The 22,537-nt window shown below is 39.8% G+C and overlaps 1 protein-coding gene across 1 annotated transcript; it reads left to right on the top strand.

Moving 5' to 3' along the window:
- The first annotated feature begins 16,307 nt into the window (after nucleotides 1–16,307).
- On the top strand, nucleotides 16,308–21,950 carry LOC147620156 (uncharacterized). Its single transcript, XM_086772353.1, has 2 exons — nucleotides 16,308–16,464; nucleotides 16,572–21,950. Exon 2 carries the CDS (start codon nucleotides 16,575–16,577, stop codon nucleotides 21,612–21,614), a length of 5,040 nt encoding a protein of 1,679 aa, XP_086628479.1. The 5' UTR covers nucleotides 16,308–16,464; nucleotides 16,572–16,574; the 3' UTR covers nucleotides 21,615–21,950.
- The last annotated feature ends 587 nt before the right edge of the window (nucleotides 21,951–22,537 follow it).

Genomic DNA, 22,537 nt, shown 5'->3' with positions numbered 1-22,537 from the left:
TAAGTTAATGGCCCTTCTCACATGAATTTTTACAAGGGAAGACTAAATGCACTGCCTGCTTTCTCTGTCTCTCCCTTTCACACTTTCTCTTCTATATCTAGCTTTCCTCTTCTTTTACTAAACCCACCAATTCTCAATGCAAGGTACCCCATGCCTACTAGCCCTATTATGCTTCACAAGAACCACTATCAACCAATGATGCTACCTAGATGCCCTAATCACATTGAGAACTCCTAGTAATAGAGATTAGTGCTAATAATGATGCTACCTAGATGCCTTAATCACATTGAGAAATCATAATAATAGAGATTAGTGCTAATAATGATGCTACCTAGATGCCCTAATCACATTAAGGAATCCTAATAATAGAGATTAGTGCTAATAATATCCATAAATGCTAATAATAACGATTAGTGCTAATAATATCCCCATAAATGCTAATAATAAAGATTAGTGCTAATAATATCCACAAATGCTAATAATAAAGATTAATGCTAATAATATCCACAAATGCTAATAATAAAGATTAGTGCTAATAATATCCCCACGAATGCTAAACTAAGCTAGGAGAGCAAAACCAACCTCTGATACCATGTTGAGAATCATGGATCAAGCTCTCCTAATTATAAGACGTCTACCACATCATAAACTAATTCTACACTAGTGACAACACTAATCTAAGGTGGATAGAAATGAAGAAAACTCATAATGAGTGTGTCTAATTAAGATGAACTCAAGTACAATCAGACACCAAGATGAATTAGCTTGGATACATAAAGAGACTTGAGATAAGTGCAAGTGATATATCACTGCTTGAAATGGCCCCCTTTTATATGAGGAGACTACATGTTGGCTTTGCTTTTGGATGTGGGATAATTCTTATCACATTCTCTCTAGCTCTCATGTCACCTCAAAGCTCAACATGTAGATCTTTTAATTCTGGTGAGGAACACTTCCACCCTTTCACCTTCATTCTCAAAGCCGCGTTTTGAGATTTTGAATCCTTCTTGCTAGTGACAATTATGTAGAGAGCATATGCATCCCTTTGTCTATGAGATATTCTCAACAGGTCAATACAACAAGTAGCAGGGTTGCCATCTAGATCCCTTATTGGTGGGGGCTGAACATCAACACCAGTGATGGTGTCTGAGAGCTCATAGGAGGAAAGAATAGCCTTAATCTTGAACTTCTAGAGAGGATAATTAGTGTTGTTCAGCTTTCTATCAACACCAAATGGTGGTGGGTGGCGTCGTACAAAAGATACCATTTCTAGACAGTAAAGAAGTTTGTACCGATCCAGAGGTCTGATTACCATGTAAGAGTATACAACATGCATTATATACAAGAGGACATATACGAGAGAACACTCACAGAAGGAGGATCTTTCACAACACAAAACTTTAAAACTCAAATTACATAATAAAAGAGATAGAGAAGAATTCTATATTATTAAAGTGATACAATAGATGGTGATGTCCCACACCCTTGTGATCCTATAAAGAGAGCTTCGATACTACTAAGATAAAGGCTGTATATTAGTAGAAGCTAGTGAGTGAACTCACAAGGATGTGACTAATGAACTATGTGGACAAGGGGCTATCCATGTATCTATATAGGCCTACATATGCAGGGCAACCATGACATGATTGCACAGGTCTGTGGTGGCTATAGTTGGTGCCATCGTCAATGGTGTAGACTTGACTCCACCTCCCATGGCCATCCTAGCTCATCTTCTTCCCCGTTCTACAATGTCATGACGATGACAAGGTGTCCAAGAATAAAGTCTACCTACTCCTTCATGTGTGGGCAATTATGAGATCACACTCCAGTGTAGTATGTAGTCTATTTTTGACAATGTGCCAAATCTAATCCAAGCCGTCTCTAAACCATCTAGCCATGAAGATGCCAAACTTCTCAACCATGGCTACTCCTCATAATGGGGGGCCATACATGAGCTAGTAGTCGATGCTAGGCATTACAATATGCTAGGCATTACAATATGAGGGTAGAGCATTGATATCCAACAAATCACTCTCCCAACGTTCTCAATAAGATAGCCCAATAAGACCTTTAATCTAGTCCAAAATCCCCATAAAGTTCATTTTTATTTACCATGATTTCTTCCAAACATGACCTCCAAAGTACTGATTTGGAAGCAATATGCAGAGGTTCCTAGTCCTTGTTGGTCCCCAAATCCATCTAGAAATCACACTTGGGTGCATTAAATAATCTTGATTTGTAATTAAAACAACTAGAAAAGTGCTCTTTCTTAGTCCTCATTCAGCCTTGATTTGGGACTTAGCTTGCTTTAAACTTTCCCCTTTTGAACCCTCAAAATCTTCTCTTTAAATACATATAATTGGTCCACTTATCAAAAGGACTTATTAATATCAAGTTACAAGGCTTTGAATTCCATCACTAGTTGAAGCTCGCACAATGCATAAAATTGAAAATGGTTGTATGCATGTTAAGTGGCACAAGGAAAAACCTTAAAATAGGGAAGAAACATACCATGCCACTTGGCTAAGGCCCAAGATATAAAGAAGCCTTCTCTTATCCATAGAGAGAGAGAGAGAGAGAGAGAGAGAGAGAGTTGTGAGCTCAATCCATGCCTCCCTTATGCATACCTTAGGGATAGTGCTAGAGCCGATTTTAAAAAAGTGGTGCCTCCTTTGTTGGGAAAACTCCTTGGGAGGTGAGCTTTAAACTAACTTGGGACTCGAATTACTCCTTGGATGTTGAGCTTCTCCTTGGACCTCATACTTCCATGAAATTGAAGATCGAACTAGCCACTTAAGTGTTACAATGATAAGACTTCTAGAAAATTTAGTTGGACAACATATCTACTTTTCCCCACAACTGGGTTGGTTCAAATAGCCATTCACCTCTGAGTTTGGATGAAACTCGTCTTTATGAGAGTATCTTTTCTAGTATTAATAAAAGAAAATTACCTTTTTTGCCCACTTCAAAGGGTAAATTCTATTCCCAAATGCCTTACTATAGATGTCCATGACTTGGGACCTTACAAGTCCTTATACCAGTCACGAGATGGGGTCATAAGTTCTCCCATACCTCCTTTTTGTTGGTAGGTCATTCCTTTACGCTTCAATAAAGGTTGTGTTAATTCCATCTACTACTCGTGTTGAAGTGTTCTAAAAGTAATGCATGTATTAAAGTGCATTGACTTGTTTACTATAGGTTTTCATGTTTTTAGAAATTGACCAATGGCTTTGGGTTGTTCTTAGCCATTGGGGCTTCTTCTTATTCTTCAATATATGACCTTGTTAGTGCATGAGAATCATCCGATTTTGTGATTTTTGTGAGGGTGGTTTTTGGGGTCAAGTTTGTTTCACCTTTTGAAGTATTGGTTGCTGACTCTAAGTTTGCTCTTGAAATAAATGTGGAGCTAAGTGTCACATCAAACCTTAATTTCATGCATCACTTCAGTCTACTTGAGGGTTGTTTCCTCTAACTATCCATCCTCGAAATATAATAAGTCAAGTACTTGAGAAGCCTTATCCACAATGGTGCACATTGTCAATAATGACATGTATCATGAACACAAACACACACACACAACAATATATGTGAGAGAGAGGAGTAAGGGATCTTCTCTTATCTTCTTCTTAAGGTGTCCACCACAAAAACTCTAAGTGTGCCTTTTATACACATGCACTAAAACACACATGCTACATCTATTGTGTGGGTGGCAATAAGCTGTGTGTCCCACTTATTGGTCAATGGTATGCTCTCCCTATCCATGCTGAGCCGGCATAAATATAGACATGTCTCTGTACATCTCAACACTCCCCCTCAAGCTCGTCATGAGAAGGATGAGTGCTTGAGCTTGCATTACTCAAGCAATGTACTCCCATAGACTGGCGGAAGTAATCTAGCTTCTCGCGGGGCAAAGCCTTCATAAAGATGTCTGCAACCTTCTCCTTGGTAAATACATATTGCATGTCTACCTCTCCACTGAGAACCTTCTCTCTAATGAAATAATAGTGGACCTCTATGTGTTTTGTACAAGCATGAAACACATGATACTGTTAATATTATCACAATAAAGAGATACTGGGTCCACCACATCATAACCAATCTGTGCCAACAAACTGCATAGCCAAACTGCCTCACCTGCCACTGCTGCCCCTCTGTACTCATCCTCAATAGATGATAATGCAATTGTCGAGGATGCTTCTTGGAAGACCATGAGATTGCAGCTCCTGCAAAACTGAATACATAACCTGGCGTCAACCTCCTGTCATCTACACGACCTTCCGAATTAGCGTATGTATATGCATAGAGTTTGGGCTCTACATCACCCCTATAGTGCAATCCATAATTCATCATATGCTTCACATACCTCATGATTCTCCTAACAGCATTTAAATGTTACTATCCTCAATCTCATCACCCATATCTGTGTTGTCAACTTGGCATTTGCATCCAACGGTGTAGACATAGGCTTACATGTTGTCATTCCATACTTAGCCAACATGTCTAATGCATATTGCTGCTGCAACATCCATGTGTCATCACTCTCCTTAATGACCTCAATGCCAAGAAAGAATCTAAGCTCACCGAGATCTTGCAACTATGCCTTCACTTGAGCAACCAATTGCTCATTACTTCCTGTGACAATCAAATCATCTATGTACAAAATAATCAGCACTTTGTCACTCCCCCTGACTAATGCAAATAAAGATGAATCTGCCAGACATGCATAGAATCCCAATAGCTACAAATAGGTGGTGATCCGGCCATGCTATGCATGCGGTGCTTGCTTCAATCCATAGATTGCTTTCCCCAACCGCGGCATACCCTGTGTGGGTATCTTACATTCTCATACCCTAGTGGTTGTATCATGTACACTTCCTCTATCAATTTTCCTCTATCAATTCTCCATTCAAGAACACAATCTCTAGTGCCACCAGCCAGACCCTACTCTGATGTGACTCTAGACCGGGCCAAGGCACTACAGCGAGCCCGACGCCCCAGACTCATCGGCCCCAGCTTGAGGAGAACTTGGAGAGGCACAAAGCCACCTTCCCACGCCCGGCGGATGTGCAGAGCCTTCTATAGGCTAACCTGATGCTCGATATCCTTGAGGGCCCCCTCCCCCTATCGGCGGGAGGTTAGCTCCATAGGTTGTATGATGATGATGGTCCCACTTTGTATCATATGGCTCGGATTTGACATTCCCAGCTCATAGCTCTAGTCTTTGTTTTCTTTTGTACCATGATGAGATTACATGAAAGAGTTAGCAAGGTGTCGAAGGTTAATCAAGGTCTACAACTGGTCTACATCTAACCCTATTTGCTGCTCAAAGTCAGTAGTACCAGATGTCACATTTGAGCTATGATCCATATGCAGTTGAACATTGGTGCTTCCAATTCCATGTGACTGTGGACTCGTTGGAGCCGATACTGTGCCACCAAAATCATTGTTTTGAGGCTGATTTACAACAGTAAAATCATCCATACTTCGTGCATTGCTCACCATACCCAGTTGTGACATATTACTCCACAATCTACCTTACCAAGGGTTTGTATTTCTGACATATGTGACCCCGCTTCCATTAACAGATGAAGTACCAACATGTGGCTGTCCATGAGCCTAATTTTCAGCCATATCATCATGTGGATCCAAAGTAGCATTTGTCGGCTTGTACCAACTGCCCAACTCATCAAAGACTACATCCCGACTAATGTGTAGCTCTCTCATGACTGGATTGTAACACCTATAGCCTTTTCCTTCTGACGCATACCCAACAATATGCATTTCTCAGCCTTGGGATCTAATTTCTTCCATTTCTCATCCCGAATATGTACATAACAAAGGCATCCAAACACCTTAAAGTGTGAGACATTCGGTTTAGTGCATGTAAACACTTCCTCGAGCGTCTTGTGCACTGCCCGCTGTAGGCATCCGATTCATAATGTATACTACACACTATACAGCCTTTGCCCAATAAAGTCTAGGCATGTACTTCTCATTGAGTAATGCTTTTCCTGCCTCTACAATACTCTTGTTTTTCCTCTTTGCTACACCATTTTGCTGTGGTGTATATGCACATGAAACTTGACTTTTAATGCCATGAAGATCTAGATATGCAGGGAATTCTCTCAACATGTATTCTCCCCGTCCATCCAAATGAATGGTCACAATCTGCATGCCAATTTCTCTTTCACCCAAAATTGTTGAAATTTCCCAAACATCTCTAACTTCTCTCGCATGAAATACACCCATGTGTTACGTGAGAAATCATCCACAAAAGAAACATAATATTTTGACCCACTCATGCTCGGCTGAGACATCCATACATCCGAATGCACCAACTCAAGTATTCGGTGAGCTCTTTGAGTTTCAACCGGAAAGGGCTTGCACGACTGCTTCGCAAACTAACATAAACTGCACACACATGATGGGTCTAAAATTTCAGCATGCACATAAGCAAATTTGTCTGCCTTTATATCTCGCATAATCGCATTCAACTTAAACATCCTTCCGACCTTTTGTCCTTGTGCCACTATGCGCATGTTATGGCATATCCAATACCTTACACCCATGCTTATTGAAGCGGATTTCCAAGTCATATTCGGTAATTTGGCCAACTAACACAAGATTTTTCGTAATGCTTGGAACATACATGACATCTCCAAATATCTGACTCTTGCCATGCATTGATTTGATGGGTACATCCCCTGTATGTGTAATGGCATGCTTAGTGTCATCTCCTGTGTATACATACGAAGCATGCTTGAATAGCTTAAGGTCTTTGAACCATTTCGCATGTGGTGTCATATGATTTGGCGCACTAGAACATACCACTCTTCACCTGTAGTATGTACTGTACCCATTACATGTTCCATTGCAAGCAACTCACTGGCATGAGACTTATTATTCATAGCATAATTTCCTTAAGGTAACTTTTTAGACCCTATGTCTACTTGTTTCTTTGCGATACTGATATGCATAGTGACTGGCAATACCACAGTAATTGCACAATCCGAGCTTGTTGCTGACCACCACGGCCTCTTGCACTCCCCTTGCCGCAAGTATTACCACCTCAAAAAGACTAATTTTAGGGCTGATTTTGTTGTTGATTTCGGGCTTGCTGCTACCAATTTCCATGGCCTACACCTCGTGCGTTGCCTCGGCCTCTCCCTTGGTTATTGTTGGTTACCAAAGCATGCTCTTGCTTCATTGTTGAAGCACCACTCGTGCTCACAAGCACACCTTCCTTGACCAAGTGCATTTCTTCGCTTATCATGAGTGAAATCAAGTCGTTGAACTGGGGTATGTTCTCCCATACGGAGATACTCATAATGAAGGTCTAATACTCTTTCCCACGTTCGTGCAAGCATGCTGCAACCACATCATCATCATCTACAACCACACCAATGCTACCCAACTGGTCAATGATACCATGGATCTTCAACACATAGTCTTGAATGCTTGTGCCTTTGCGCTCAACATCATGCAACTCATGCTTTAACTGTAGCTTATGAGCCTTTGTTTTCGTTTCAAAGAGCTTTTTGATTGCATCACATGCATCCTTTGTTGTGTGTTTACCTTGGATGTGCCCAAGAATGGTGTCCTGTATTGTGATGAACATATAGTGAATCGCCTGGTGGGTCTTCTTGACCCACGCTCTCACTACTAGATCAGTGTGATTGGGCCTACGAGCCTGACTTCCATGCCATCAACTATATCCCACAACTCTTTTGCTGATGAGAAAATTCTTTATGCGGAATTTCCATGCCGGTATTGTGCTTCCCAAGCTTTTCGCCCGTAATGACCGATACATTTAAGAACGACACACTTGCCATTTTAATTGTGCAATCCAGGCACACAACTGGACAAAGCCTCCTCTCAAAGACACATGCAATTCGTTGCTCAAATTAGCATACAACAAGTGCCAAAAGCACCCAATTCAACTGCACAAATTCCCTATGCATTCACTGTACCAAAAGCTTGTGCCACAACCTGCCTATTTTAGGCATTTAGGGTTTACAGCTGTTGCCAAGCGTCGATAGCTCGACGTTGGGTTTTTTTTAGGCTCTAATTTTTTTCCTACTCACCCTTATGTTGTGACCTAATTCTTCCTGTGCTTTTGTTTCTACTCACCTACACTGAGGATGAGAGCTTTTGAAAGGGACTCACACACCCACAAGCTCACTATGGGGCTCTAATACCATGTCAACAATGACAGGTATCATGAACACAGACACACACATAGAAATATATGTGAGAGAGAGGAATAAGGGAGCTTCTCAGGCTCTTCTTCTTAAGGTGTCCACCACAAAAACTCTAAGTGTGCCTTATATACACAGGCTCTAAAACACACATGCTACATCTAATGGGCGGGTAGCGATAAGCTGCGTGGCCCGCTTATTAGTCGATGGTATGCTCTGCCTATCCACGCTGAGCTGGCGGATAGAGATGTGTGTCTCCATACATCTCAACATGCATTCCCTGAAAATGGTACCAAACTTTTGTTATTTTGCGGGTGCATAAATGTCTTTCCTACAGTTTGTTGTCACTAGTTATGTGGGAAACTACATTTTTGTGGGCTAGATAAGGCCTAGGTGTGCTAGGCTGACGTGTTCCTTTCTCTGTTAGTAGTATATGTCACCTAAAAGAGCTAGCACTTAATTAATAAAGTTAGTGACAAGATCACAACTTTACCTAATCTTACTCTTCCTTTCTTTGTTAGTAGCTTTCACCTAAAAAGAGCTAGCACTCGACTAATGTAGTGACAAGACCACAACCTTACTTACTCCTACTCTTACTTCCACACTCTATTCCTCATCTCAGCCTACCTACTCTAACCGACTAGTCCATCCTTGGAGTTTTTTTACACAAGTGTTCACCTCCCTTTGGATGATCCCTAAGAAATGAGCTCCATAGGCTTAACTTACTCCTTGTTTAAACAAATGGAGATGGAATGAGGTGAGATGAGGTGAGGTAACAAGGGGAGAGAAGGCGATCACTTTTAAGTTATTTTATTGGGAAGTATGGCCTATTTAGTCTCATATATCGTCCTTGCATAAGCTATGCCTCCTTGTGTATACTCCTTCTCTCAAGCTCTAAAACATGAAACAAAATGGGAGATCTTTCTACAGTGGGACACATAAAAATGGGATATGTTTCTCTCAAGATCTTATGACACCTTGGAGAAGAATTACTCAAACTCAAACACAAAAATTAATATAACATAGACTTTGCACAAATTGAAGACCAAAACCTTACGTAAACAATTCAATAAAATAGCATAAACCATAACATCTTGAAAATAAAGAAAAAGTCACCATTAACACATGGTTGGGTTTAATCTCCCTGGGAAGTGTGGCCCATCATACTGCTCACCCAAATTAAATATATTGATGCTTGCTATTTACAAACAAGATACTCCAAAAATAAATCCTAATAGCGTTTTTCCAAAAATATAACAAGCCTAATTATAGAGTCTTGGGCCTACCAAAAGCATAAAAATACTATCTGGTATGTACAAAGGTTTGAGGCTCAGGCCTTTTAAAAATATAAATTCCAAATATGAAAACCTAAGAGGTGATCACATATCTACCAAGATATCTCATTGTGTTCAAACGCATGTTCCATCCACAACTAACTCATAGTCCACCACTCAATCATCGCTTACACCAAAACAATATTAGTCTGCGCACACAACCGATTAAATACATTAATCCTAGAAATTGATACAAATAAAAAGATGCATCCCATATACAAATACTGAACTGATCTACATACTTCACATATGGCATCATCGGATCCACTCCCGCATTGGATTCATTCACAATGTCTTTACATGCATCCCACGTGTCTTAGAGTTGATCAGATTCACTCACAATCAATTTATCAATTAATATGCACGTTTCACACGTGTCATAGCTGGTTGGATTCACTCACAACCAACTTGGGTCACCCTCTAAAGAATTAATGGGATTCGCTCTTAATTTTCATACCACACTTGGATCACCCAAGATAAATAGTCAATTTTATTATTCGTAACATCCCTCTTGCTTGGGTTGCAAACTGATCTCAATTGCATATTTAATTAGCAAGAGAAAAGAGTTAGGATAGAGTATGTGTCACAGATAGAATCCTCTCTCAATACTTAATTATGATAAGTTATCCGTTCATAGATAAATATCACTTAAGTATAGACATGCAAAAGAGTATTCTTTATGAACACTAACATAAGCATGTATCACAAACAACTCATCAACCTTCTTTTGAAATTGAAAAGAAAATAGTTTGTAAAAAGTATTTAGTTGAAATATATTTAGTTCATTGTGAAATAACAATAAATTACATACATCCTTCGGTGATCAGTCAAAACACATATGTGCATTATTGTTAATTCACTCAAGTCTTGACAGTGATTGATCTAATATGTATCTTCTTCCGTGTTTAGAAAATGCATATCAGTCATCATTGAATCTATCATGACCAATAAATTTGAATCTTTCTGACTATGCTCTACCCATTGGCTATTTAAGAAATGAATGAAGTATACTTTTAAAAATTTTTGCCCTCTTTCTTAGAAAATAAGGTCACCCAGGGTCTCTAAATTTCTTTTCATATTGAACAATGCATAAGAACGAGTTTTAGGCTTACCTCGCTAGTCATAGCAGTCTTGATTTGGAGTAACCTCTTAATTTGGTTGGCTATCTTCGTCTCCGTCTCTTCAATCACATTCACATCCGCAAGTCAATTCTTTGTCTTCTGTGGACACTTGTATGCATAATGTCCTTCTTTATCACATCTGTAAATAATAGATCATTACACGAGGCTTTTGATCTCCATTGTTATTCTTCTTTGTTGATTTGGTCTTCTTTCATTTGCTTGTGAACCATTGTCCTTAGTTGTGTCACCTTTACATTGAAATTTCTCAAAAGGTTTGGAAAGAGGGTCAGATTGAGGAAACTAAGGAATGTGAGAATCCACCATTGTAATCTCCCTAGAAAATCCATTTTTGGCTAGAGAGATGGCATTGCTAAGAGAATGAGGACATGACATGCTCACTTCCACTCTAATGATTGGCTTCAATCCAGCTATGAATTTTCATTTTTGGTCCTTTGATCGCACTCTTTCGAGATGACTTGAAGTTGGATAAATGTTTGCCAAAATTTATTCACATACATTTGCACAGTTTCTTTATCAAGTTGGCGTAAAATATCCCATTGTTAACGCACCCTCATTTTGTATTGATGTGGAAGAAAATTTTGTTTGATGAGCTTTTAAAATTCCTTCCAAGTCCTTGGTCTATCTCATCCTTGCTTGATGACATTTCACCATAGAGATGCACTTTCAACCAAGTGGTTGGCAGCACTTTCAACCAAGTGGTTGGTAGCACATTTAACGTTGTCGTTCTCCAAAAATTCTTTCCTAGAGAAATACTCATCAAGTTGACTAATCCAAGACAATATAATCTTTGGTTACTTCTTACCATCAAAATTCTAGAAGGTGAATGCCTTTCAACTAATCTTCTTGCCTTTTCATTCTTCTTGCTCTTGAAAATTCTCTTGGATGGTACAACGAATGTCAAGTTGAGGCTCAGTACTTCATTCACATTTCTTGTTGTTGACTATTTGCTCTAATTCCATTCTTTTAGCTCTTTCTTAGTTGACTTAAGCTTGAATAGATTGAAGTTGCTCTATAATTGTTGGGGGTTATTCATGATGCAAAATTGAGAAGACTAAATAAAATTATAAAAATTTAAAGTATTTCAGATAAGCAAAGCAAACAATGTATCTGCGGAGCAAGACTTACGGCCTTGCTTCAATTTGTTTTGGAAGTCGAGTGTTGAACCAATTCTTGAGCGAGAAAGAATCAATCTCCAAGTGTCAATAAATCCATAAATGGCTTTTTGAACTTGGAGGATTCTTGGAAAAGTTTGTTGAAGAAGCCCCTTCAACTGGCTCGACAATATGGCAACTTTGTTGTATGTAAGTGGAAGCCTCGAACACTTATTTTTGTCCCGAATTTCAAAAATAGCAGATTCAAGGATGAAGAAAAATTTATGGCATGGAAACTCACTCTATCTCCATCTTTGACCAAAGCAAAATTTGAATTTTGAAGCTCACTATTTATTGGTGCATAATCTGAAATTTCAGCAAAAGGGGTATTTGTAGCCTTTAATTGACTTGAGAAGGCATGGGTTTTGAAGCTTGAATTTTGAAGAGTTGAATGGTTGAAAGGTTAGGGAAAAGCACTTTAAAGAAACTGTGCACACAACTGATTAAATACATTAATGCTGGAAAGTGATATAAATAAAAAGGTTAATCCCACCATAGAGACGCACTTTCGTCCTTGGTTTATCTTGTCCTTTCTTGATGGCGTTCCACCATAGAGATGCACTTTCAACCAAGTGGTTGGAAGCACATTTAACTTTGTCTTTCTCCAAAAATTCTCTCCTAGAGAAATAGTGATCAAGTTGACTAAGCCATGAAAATACAATCTTTGGTTCCTTTTGACCATTAAAATTCTGGAAGGTAAATGCCTTTGGACTAATCTTCTTTCCTTTTTGTTCTTCTTGCTCTTGAAAAGTCTCTTGGATGGTACAACGGATGTCAAGTTGAGGCTCAATACTTCATTCACATTTCTTGCTGTTTATTTGCTCCAATTCCATTCTTTTAGCTCTTTCTTGGTTGACTTGAGCTTGAATAGATTTAAGTTTCTCCATAATTTTTGGGGTTATTCATGATGTAGAATCGAGAAGACAAAATAAAATTGTAAAAATTTAAAGTATTTAAGATAAGCAAAGCAACAATATATGTGCAGAGTAATACTTACGATCTTGCTTCAATTTGTCGGAAGTCGAGTGTTGAACCAATTCTTGAGCAAGCGAGAATCAATCTCCAAGTGTCAAATAAATCCATAAGTGGCTTTTTGAACTTGGAGGATTCTCAAAAAAGTTTGTTCAAAAAAGTTTGTTGAAGAAGCCCCTTCAACTGGTTTGACAATATGGCAACTTTGTTGTATGCAAGTGGAAGCCCCAAACATTTGTTTTTGTCTTGAATTTCAGAAATAGGAGAGTCAAGGACGAAGAAAAATTTATGGCATGGATACTCCCTCTATCTCCATCTTTGACCAAAGAAAAATTTGAATTTTGAAGTTCACTATTTATTGGTGCATAATCTGAAATTTCAGCAAGAGGGGTATTTGTAGCCTTTAATTGACTTGAGAAGGCATGGGTTTTGAAGCTTGAATTTTGAAGAGTTGAATGGTTGAAAGGTTAGGGAAAAGCACTTTAAAGAAACTGTTTTTAATAGCTTTTAACTTGAGTAGGCATCAAGGATATAAGCTAGGCTTAGTTAAGCTTAAACTTAAACATAAACTAGCACAAAACTGCTCATAAGGCTAAATTTTACTAGCATGGATTTGCAGGATGTTGTGAGCCTTCCATTATGTGATTTGAGCAAGAAAGAGCTTAGCAATTCTCAATTTAGGACAGTAATCTCCCCAATGAGCTGATTGCATCCATACAGATGGATTATGGAGAGGATTAGAATTCATGAAGGTGGTTTTGGGAGAAGAAGGGTGATTTCACTTCAAGAAAAGTGGTTTTATGCATAAAAGTGGCTTAAAACCTCATCTCTTGATCCAAATCTTGATCTGATGGCCCAAAAATTTCCCATAAACCATTGAATCTTTGTCCAAAGGTCTCTTTGCTTTTGCCTCCTTTACTCTTTGGGTTTTTGAATTTGAGCAATATTCTTGCTCCAAAAAGCTTCAAATAAAATTTTACCTTCAATTTTTTTTTTTGGTCTAAGAATTCTTCTCCTTGAGCGGCCCCCAAAGCTTTGATACCAATGTTAGGATCTTATGACACGTTGGAGAAGAATTACTCAAACTTAAACACAAAAATTAATATAACATAGACTTTGCACAAATTGAAGACCAAAACCTTACGTAAACAATTCAATAAAATAACATAAACCATGAAAGCTTGAAAATAGAGAAGAAGTCACTATCGACACATGGTTGGGTTCAATCTTCCTTGGGTGAGTGTGGCCCATCGTACCACTCACCCATACTTAAATATATTAATGCTTGCTATTTACAACAAGATACTCCAAAAATAAAGCCTAATAGCTTTTTGAGTCTTTGAGCATGCAAGATCCTTCCAAAAATATAGCAAGCCAATTGTAGAGTCTTGTGCCTACCAAAAGCATAAAAATACTATTTGGTATGTATAAAGGTTTGAGGCTAAGGCCTTTCAAAAATACATATGCCAAATATGAAAACCTAAGAGGTGATCACATATCTATCAAGATATCTCATTGTGGTCCAACGCGTGTTCCACCCATGACTAACTCATAGTCTGCCATTCAATCATCGCCTATACTAAAACAGTATTAGTATGCGCACATAGTTGATTAAATACATTAATCCTAGAAAGTGATATAAATAAAAAGGCGTATCCCATATACAAATACTGGCACAATCTACATACTTCACATATGGCATCACACATAATTAATCAGATCCATTCTCGCATTGGATTCACTTACAATGTCTTTACACGCATCCTACATGTCTTAGAGTTGATCAGATTCATTCACAATCAAACTCACACAATCTTTACACGCGTCACACGTGTCTTAGAGTTTATCGGATTCACTCACAATCAATTTATCAATTAAAGTGCACGTCTTACATGTGTCACAACTGGTTGGATTCACTTACAACCAACTTGGGTCACTCTCTAAAGAATTAATCAAATTCACTCTTAATTCTTATACGTTCACCTAAGATAAATAGTCAATTTTATTATTCGTAACAGTTTCTATAGTGAGATCTTTCTACAGTGGGAGATCGTTCTACATTGAGACACATACAAGCTCCCATATCTCAATCTTAACATATTCTCAAGATTCTCTTCTTCCTCCTATGCTCATCCTTTTCACATTTCAAAAGTTCCACTCACTTTCCATATTCAAGCTTCACTCCACTCAAGCAAGAGATTTTAAGCAAGAAGCTACTTTTCCATTGAAGAGAAAACTATGCAAGCTTCCCACACAGAACATAAATCTCAAATAGAAATCACATACCTCTCACAACCAATATTGAAGAGCTCACTTAAGAGCTTAAATACTCACAAGCACCATAGAACAAGCAATTCTAAGAGTAATTCTAAGAGAGCATTCCACTATAGAGGGTAGTAAGATACATTTATGAGAGGGAAAGAGAAGACAAGTTCACAAAGTAAGGATAAGAAGCATGTATGGTTTATTGAAAAGAAAACTACGCAAGCTTCCCACACATAACATAGATCTCAAATAGAAATCACATACCTCTCATTACCAACAAGCAAGAGCTCATGTGAGAGCTTGAATACTCATAAGCACCATAGAACAAGCAATTGTAAGAGCAATTCTAAGAGAGCATTCCACTATAGAGAGTAATAAGAACCATTCATGAGAGGGAAAGACAAGACAAGTTCACAAAGTATAGAATAAGCATGTATGGTCCATTAGAATGTAGAGAAATTGCTTGATATACAAGCCTAGAAGTTAAGGGTCCTTTCACATAGGTCCTTAGCCCAAAACTCAATTATTCCTTAGTTTTTTCTCTAATTATTTTCTCCTGAACACCCAATTCATTTAGTATTCGCCTAGGTACTTGCCATCTTATGAGATTTTTTTACTAGCAGAGCTACCATGCATATTCATGTCAAATTGGCTTTTCATCATGCGATTGGATTGTGGTCTTCAGGCATTGAGAATCCATCTTTGGTTTGTGTGGCTTCCTAATTCATCTTGTTTACAGTCCTTGCAAAGGTGTCGATAGTAATAAGTTGACCACTACTCAGTAAGAGTTAAAAACAAAATGATAACTATGACGTGCGTTCAAGGGGTATTTAAAAAACCCCTTACCTATGAATTTTTCATGAATAAAATGACCCATTTTTCTTTATGGACTTACGGAGTTTTTTTAAAAATCAATTTAAAAAGCTCATTCTATAAATATATTTATGTAAATTTACTTTATTAAAAAACCCTTTCATTTGAACTCACTTGCCATACTTACATATTTTTAAGTGAACCCCCAAAATGTTTGAAGTTTATATTGTAAACTAGTTTTATAAAATAGTAAACATTTTTTGAAAAAAAATAATTACGAAATATGAGAGCTTGCATCCCAAACTAGTGTTCACTTAAGAACAAATTACAAAACTAGGAATTTTCTAGTTTTTTCTTGAAAATTTATAGATTTTTGAACTAAAATATTAAGAATTTTCAAAATTGAGAAAATAAATTTAATGGTAAAGTTTTGGGCGTCGCAAGGGCCAATAATGCCCTCCACGCCCACAAATATTCGTTCCAAGCTATGGCGGCAACATGGCTTGACCTGTGCGATTAGTCGTGGATTTATTTCTGCTGGTCTTTTTCTCGCGAGCCAGCGGCGGATCGAGCCTTTTGAATTGTGCAGGTATAACATTTTCTGCCGTGTGTGTGTGAGAGAGAGAGAGAGAGACGTCTGGGTTCTGAAGAAGATGAAAAATTAGGTTTCAGGGTTTCATTCCTTTTTGTATGCAGTCTATGGACGAGCAAAACGTTCCTGTGAACGAGGACGTTTCGCAGCTCGTGCCTCTTTGCCCTAATTTGGAGCTTCAGGCAGAGAGCAGCAAGAGATCTTTTCAAGCTGCAGAAAATCCCGTTAACCTAGAAGGGGCCTCAGCCCTTTCAAGAAAGCACCTGGTTCCTGCAGATCATGCCTTCCTTGTAAGTTTGCCATGTCCCATTGGTAGCCAGAAGGAATCTACAGGTGAAGTTTCTCTTACAGAACCCCTGGACGGCAGCGTTTCTGGCCAACAGTGTACAGAACCTTACACGAGTATCCTAGCACATGGCCAACAAGTCACAGGTGAAGCAACCATATCCTTGAGTGAACATGGGCTGCAATCTAATGGTGAAGGTTTTGACGCAAAAAACTTAGAATGGAGTGCCCATCGCAAACAACTTGCAATCAGTGCTCTTGGCGAACAATCTATTTGTGGAATGATCTTTGATGACGGTGCCTGTGGCCAACAATTTACAGATAAAGAAACGGACATAGAAGTTCGAGATAAGACAGGTAAAGTTCCTAGCAGAGAAAGCCTAGGTGATGGTCATGGTCAGACGCGCAGAGAAACCCTAGGTGATGCCAGCAGCCAGACGCATGGAGAAACCATGGTTGATTCCCATGGCCAACACTGTAGAGATGGAGAAACCATCGCTCTTTGTCAACATTCTACAGGTGGAGAATCTGACACAGTCAACTCAGATGAGATTTGTCATAGCCAGAAGCACGGTCATCAAGTTGCTGAACAGCACAGAGACAGTGAAGAACTGCCAAAAAATGCAGAGATGAAGCAGATAGCAGGCTATGAGGCTTCTGTGTCTGCTGAGAAAACACAGGTGCCTGCTGGGGTTCTAGATGATGCGATGATACGATTGCAAGACAAACAAATTAAAGTAGTGTCTGAGGGTGAGAGTGTTGTAGCTATGGATGGTATGCATCACCCAAGGGCTGCCAATGTTGTGTGTCAGTCTGTCAATTTCGTTATGGAAGAAGGCTGCCAAGGGGAAGCTTCACTTGAAATGCTGTCTGTGGCCGTTGAAAGCCTTGAAAACATGCAGAGACAGAGTCAAGAAGGATCAGCTGTTGCTTTCAAAGACACGGAGATAATAGGTGCCAAAAATGAACACAAGGAAGATGATTCCAGTGATGCTCAAATGGTTGTTGAACAATGTGCAACTTCAGCAGGCTTTGTTTCTCAAGGTGCAATGGATTCTTTAGGGAACAACTTGCTGGTTGAAGACACGCATGAAAGAAATTTGGACATTGATAGTACTCAAATGCTGGAAGATGTCCAGAACAAGACACATTTCTTAAATATGCTATGTGAACTCGCATCCGTTCAGCAACTGGAGCAAGAACTCTCAGTCAGGCATTCTGATCAGGTTGCAGCACCTGTAAACAGCTTTGATACAAGTATATTGGAAGATGATGCAGAAAACAGTGAGCCCAGAAGACTCAGCTTTGTGGATTTACTGAGAAGACAAATGGTGCATGCAGCAGCTGTAAGCCCAGTGACTGATTTAACAGCAGATGCAGAGAGACTTTATGAAGAAATTATGAGGCAAAAACAGGGCATTCTTGGGAGTAGTGCTGGGAAAGAATTCATGCCATCAATTTCATCTGCCAGGAAGTCGCGAAATGATGGAGTTGAAACTGTCTTGGGGGGTGAACAAAGTTCATCTTGTAAAGTTCAGGAGGCTGGTGAGTCCGACGCATCCACTTTGAAGGACACTGATGATTCTGGAGGAGCAAAGGTTGTAAATGAATTGGGGAATGCTGTATTGAAGGCTGGTAGAAGCACTGGAGATAAGGTTCAAGAGGAGGTGGTTAAAAAAAAAGGGGCTAATTTTGGGGTAGGTGATTTGGTGTGGGCTAAAGTGAAGTCTCATCCTTGGTGGCCAGGCCAGATTTTTGATGCAGCAGATGCTTCAGTGGCGGCCAAAAAGCTACAGAGATCTGGCAGAATCTTGGTAGCTTTTTTTGGTGATGGTACTTTTGGCTGGCTGCAGCAATCTCAGCTCATAGCGTTTAAACCAAATTTTGAAGAAAAAGTAAAGCAGACAACCATGAAAAGCTTTTGTAGAGCAGTTACAGAAGCATTGGACGAGGTTTGCAGGCGTACGGAGCTAGGTCTAAGTTGCCCACACTATAAGGGTGTTTTGCATAGCAAGGACACGTTCCCGGATGCAAATGCAGGCATGCAGAAGGGTGTGAGGATCAAATATCATCAAGACATCTCAAAGAGCAGAGAGATGTTTAAGCCAGAGAGGATGCTGGAGTTTGTGAAGACTGCAGCGTGCGCTCCTACTCGCTCTCAGTACTTTAGCCTAGAATTCTCAGAATTATGTGGACATGGCTATGGTCTTCGCACATACATGTTCACTCCCAAAAGGACCAATTCTGATTATCTTTTGCAAAACATGACTAAGGCTCACGGAAGAGGAACATCTGCACAGAGTTCTAATATAAAGAGGAGGTTTTCTTCAATTGAGATTGATGGTGGATCAGACACAGAAGGCAAAGAAGCAAAGAGGTCACATTTGAGTGAAGATGTGATGGTGAAAAATCGGCTTCCTGACTGTAGAGGTCAGTCTCCAAGATTCAGAACTATAGAAAACCTTTTATTGGCAGAAGATGATGACACAAAGGCGATAGAAAGCAAGGCCAAAACAGATGGAGAAGTTAGAGGGGGCACTTGGTTAGTTAAAGGCAAACGGTTACATGTTTCACAAGAGTACAGAGGGAGGAAGAGGGCCAAAAGATGGCATTTATTAGGCTCGGAAGGAGGTCTAACAAGTTCGGGAGCAGGAACAGGAACAGATGACTTGAGCCCAGATGATGGTGCAGAAACATTGTTTGCAATTACAGGTTATCACCCCAAACTACTGAAGAAAAATAGGAAGGGAGATGCACCTAAGAACGCCACAAATACCATGTCGGGCTCCAGTAAGAAGGTCGACAAGCAAGCTGTCGAGGAAGGGAAAGAACTGAAATCCAACGAACCTATCTCAAAAGCTGGTGAGGAAAGCTTGGAAGGTGGTTCTCAAGAGAGTGGCAATGCATCTTTGAGTACACCTGTGGTACCCCACCATGATCTTACTGTGTCAGCAGATGCAAAGGAATCAGATGATGCAGGTGAAAATGTGAAAGACAAGAAAAAGCAGCTCAATTTCAAGGAATCACCAGTTGCAGGGTTACACTGTATGAATGAGCAAGAGAAAATATCAAAGGGAGAGAAGCGGATAAAGCGCTTTCATTCTCCTCAGGGGGATGCTCTAAATAGATTTGTCAAATCCAAAAAGAAAAGGGATGACACAGTTGAGGGGGAAAAGCAACCAAGCCGTTTGCATAAGCAAGAGGGGGGAGATGTGAAAAAGCCTGCCACAACTGTAAAGTTGGGTGATAGCATCAAGCATGTTGCAGGTGAACTTTCAGGTACCCCTTTAAGTATGAAGTTAGCAGGTGACTGGTCGGCCAATAAATCTGCTTCTGTTATCAGCATGAAGTTTGGAATAAAAAGCGAAGCAAAAAGCCGGGGTTTCGATCCTGGATCACCGGGGAACCAAAACTCAGGTTCTAACAAATCAGGTGATGAGAGGTTTGGCCTCTCTTTTGTGCAACTTCTTCAGGGTTTACAGGTTCTTGCGAGAGATCCTCTGGGCAATTCAAATATGAAAAGCTCTCTGCATGGAGTTACAGCTGCTTTTTTGAAATTTCGGAGCATGGTGTTTTTGAAGAGTTCAGGCTATGGTACTGCTGAAGTTGGGAAGACAGTTTCACACTTTGAAAATGGCGATTTTCTTGGTGACACAAAAGCAGCTGAAAAGGCACAGCCTGACTCCCAGAATGTGGCATCTAGAAAACAGCGATCTGGTGTGCAAGATTCTTCCAGTGATACAAAAGGAGCTGTGAAGACACAGCCTTACTCCCAGAATGTGGCACCGGGAAGCCAGAGACCTGTGGTGCAAGATTTCATTAGTGACACAAAAGCAGCAGATGTTAGGCTCCAACCTCGTGCCCAGAATGTGACACCTGGAAGTCAGCGACCTGGTGTCCAAGATTCTTTTACTGACATCAAAGCAGCAGCGGTCAAGGCCCAACCTCACCCCCAGAGTGTGGCATTTGGAAGCCAAAGACCTGGTGTGCAAGAGCTCGCAGTAGCGGCACGGAAAAGAAAATCAGAAGTTGTGCAAGAGGGTGCAGCAAGAATGTCAGTTAAGGGTGAAGTAACTTTGAGCTCTCTGGGGGATTTTTCTCTCAATAAGGAAAGAATGAGCAAAGATAAGGTTGCTGATTTGAGGCACCAGGGAAAGAACATAAAGCATCATCATTCTAGAAGGGAAACTTTTTTCATACCAGATATGAAGAGCTCTGTTCGGGTATCTGATGCAAAGGTTCCTGAAACTTCACTAGGCCTTTTCATGCAATTCCCGCAAGATTTTGCGTTGCCCTCTGAAGCTCAGCTCAAAGAAGCATTCCTTCAATTTGGAACCCTAGAAACTGCAGGAATTAGAGTGTACAGGAATGCTTCTTCAGCTCAGGTTGTTTTCAAGCATAGGCGTGATGCTGAAGCTGCTTTAAAACATGCTAGGAAAAATGGAATGTTTGGGCATGCAGATGTGTCATACAGGCTTCGCCACTTTTCTCGGTCTTTGAGAACCGACACCAAGCATAATACACTGGCATCTGCAAAAGGCAATTCTTTTGAGAGGGCTGATGGCAGCAAATCTTTATTGGTTGAGAATTTAGAAGGACAACGTTATGTAAGAAACTCATCATCAAGTGGGACCGAGCCAGGGGGAACAGGCTTACCGGCAGGTTCTCTCGTGTCACACCAACAAGGGGCCATTCAAAGTCCTAGCAGTCATAGCGTGGCTCTCAATGCTAACTTTTTTAATCTGCCTTCAGTTACAAGTGTGAATGCACCATCTGGGGACATACAGGATCAAATGATGAAACTTCTTCAACAAGTGAGTGTCATTGTTAGCTCATCATCTTTGACCCCAAAAGCCACTTGAGCTTGGATGTGAGAAGGTTGTGCCAGATGTTGGAATTGTTTTTCTTCACCTGCACTAATGTAAATGTACCATCTGGGAACATAGAGGATCAAATGATTAAACTTCTAAGTGAGTGCCGTGTTAGCTCGTCTTCTTTGACCCTGAAAGCTATTTGAGATTGGATACCAGAAGGTTGGCCAGATGTTGAAATCGTTGTTCTTCACCTGCATAAGTAAACATTGACTGTGTGCCATATTAATGTAACAGGGGCTGTATAATATATTTTGCACTCTCTGCATCAGCCCTCATTTTTGTATATATTTATTCATTATGATGTGTGTTTCATCTTTGAATGAATTTTGGATGTATGCCTATATGACTTTAAATCCATATTAGATACCAGGATTTTGTGTGAGAGCACGTATGTGTAATGTGTCTAAAGATGTGCAGAAGAATAAGACAAACCCAGACACTGCTATCTTGAAGAAGAGGTATGAGCAGCATTTCTCGTCAGAAATCTTAAATGACTTTTCTCCCGATTACTGAAGATTAAAGAAAGCAAGCAAGCAACAACCTACTTGGCCATCATTTATTTGGAATCTCAGGGCCTGGCTAGACGTACTTCGGTTATCAAATGTCTGCTGTTTTACGGCATGCAGGACCATTTTCTTCCCCAAACAAGCTATTCAGAGGACACTTGGGTTGCTAATTTACTCATGATCTCTGGTCAAGGCCGCATATTTGTTATTTTCAAATGTTTGAACTCTTAGGAAAAAGTACAAAAGAAGAGCACTTAGCCTACACAAGTGTCGTACGAGTGATCTGTTTGGATCAACTACTATACTACTAAGGGCTTAACTACTGCGTACTGATCTCTGTCTCTGATTCAAATATGAGTGCTTTTTCTCTTGTTTTAAACTGCAATAGATAAAATTATTTTAGCG

The sequence above is a fragment of the Cibotium barometz genome, chromosome 32, assembly GCF_041138505.1.
Source record: "Cibotium barometz isolate CiBa-2024 chromosome 32, ASM4113850v1, whole genome shotgun sequence".
Classification (NCBI taxonomy): Eukaryota; Viridiplantae; Streptophyta; class Polypodiopsida; order Cyatheales; family Cibotiaceae; genus Cibotium; species Cibotium barometz.
This window is presented reverse-complemented; position numbering and strand designations above follow the sequence as displayed.

Coding starts and splice junctions, on each gene's coding strand:
- LOC147620156 (XM_086772353.1), top strand. CDS start 16,575: ATGGACGAGCAAAACGTTCCTGTGAACGAGGACGTTTCGCAGCTCGTG.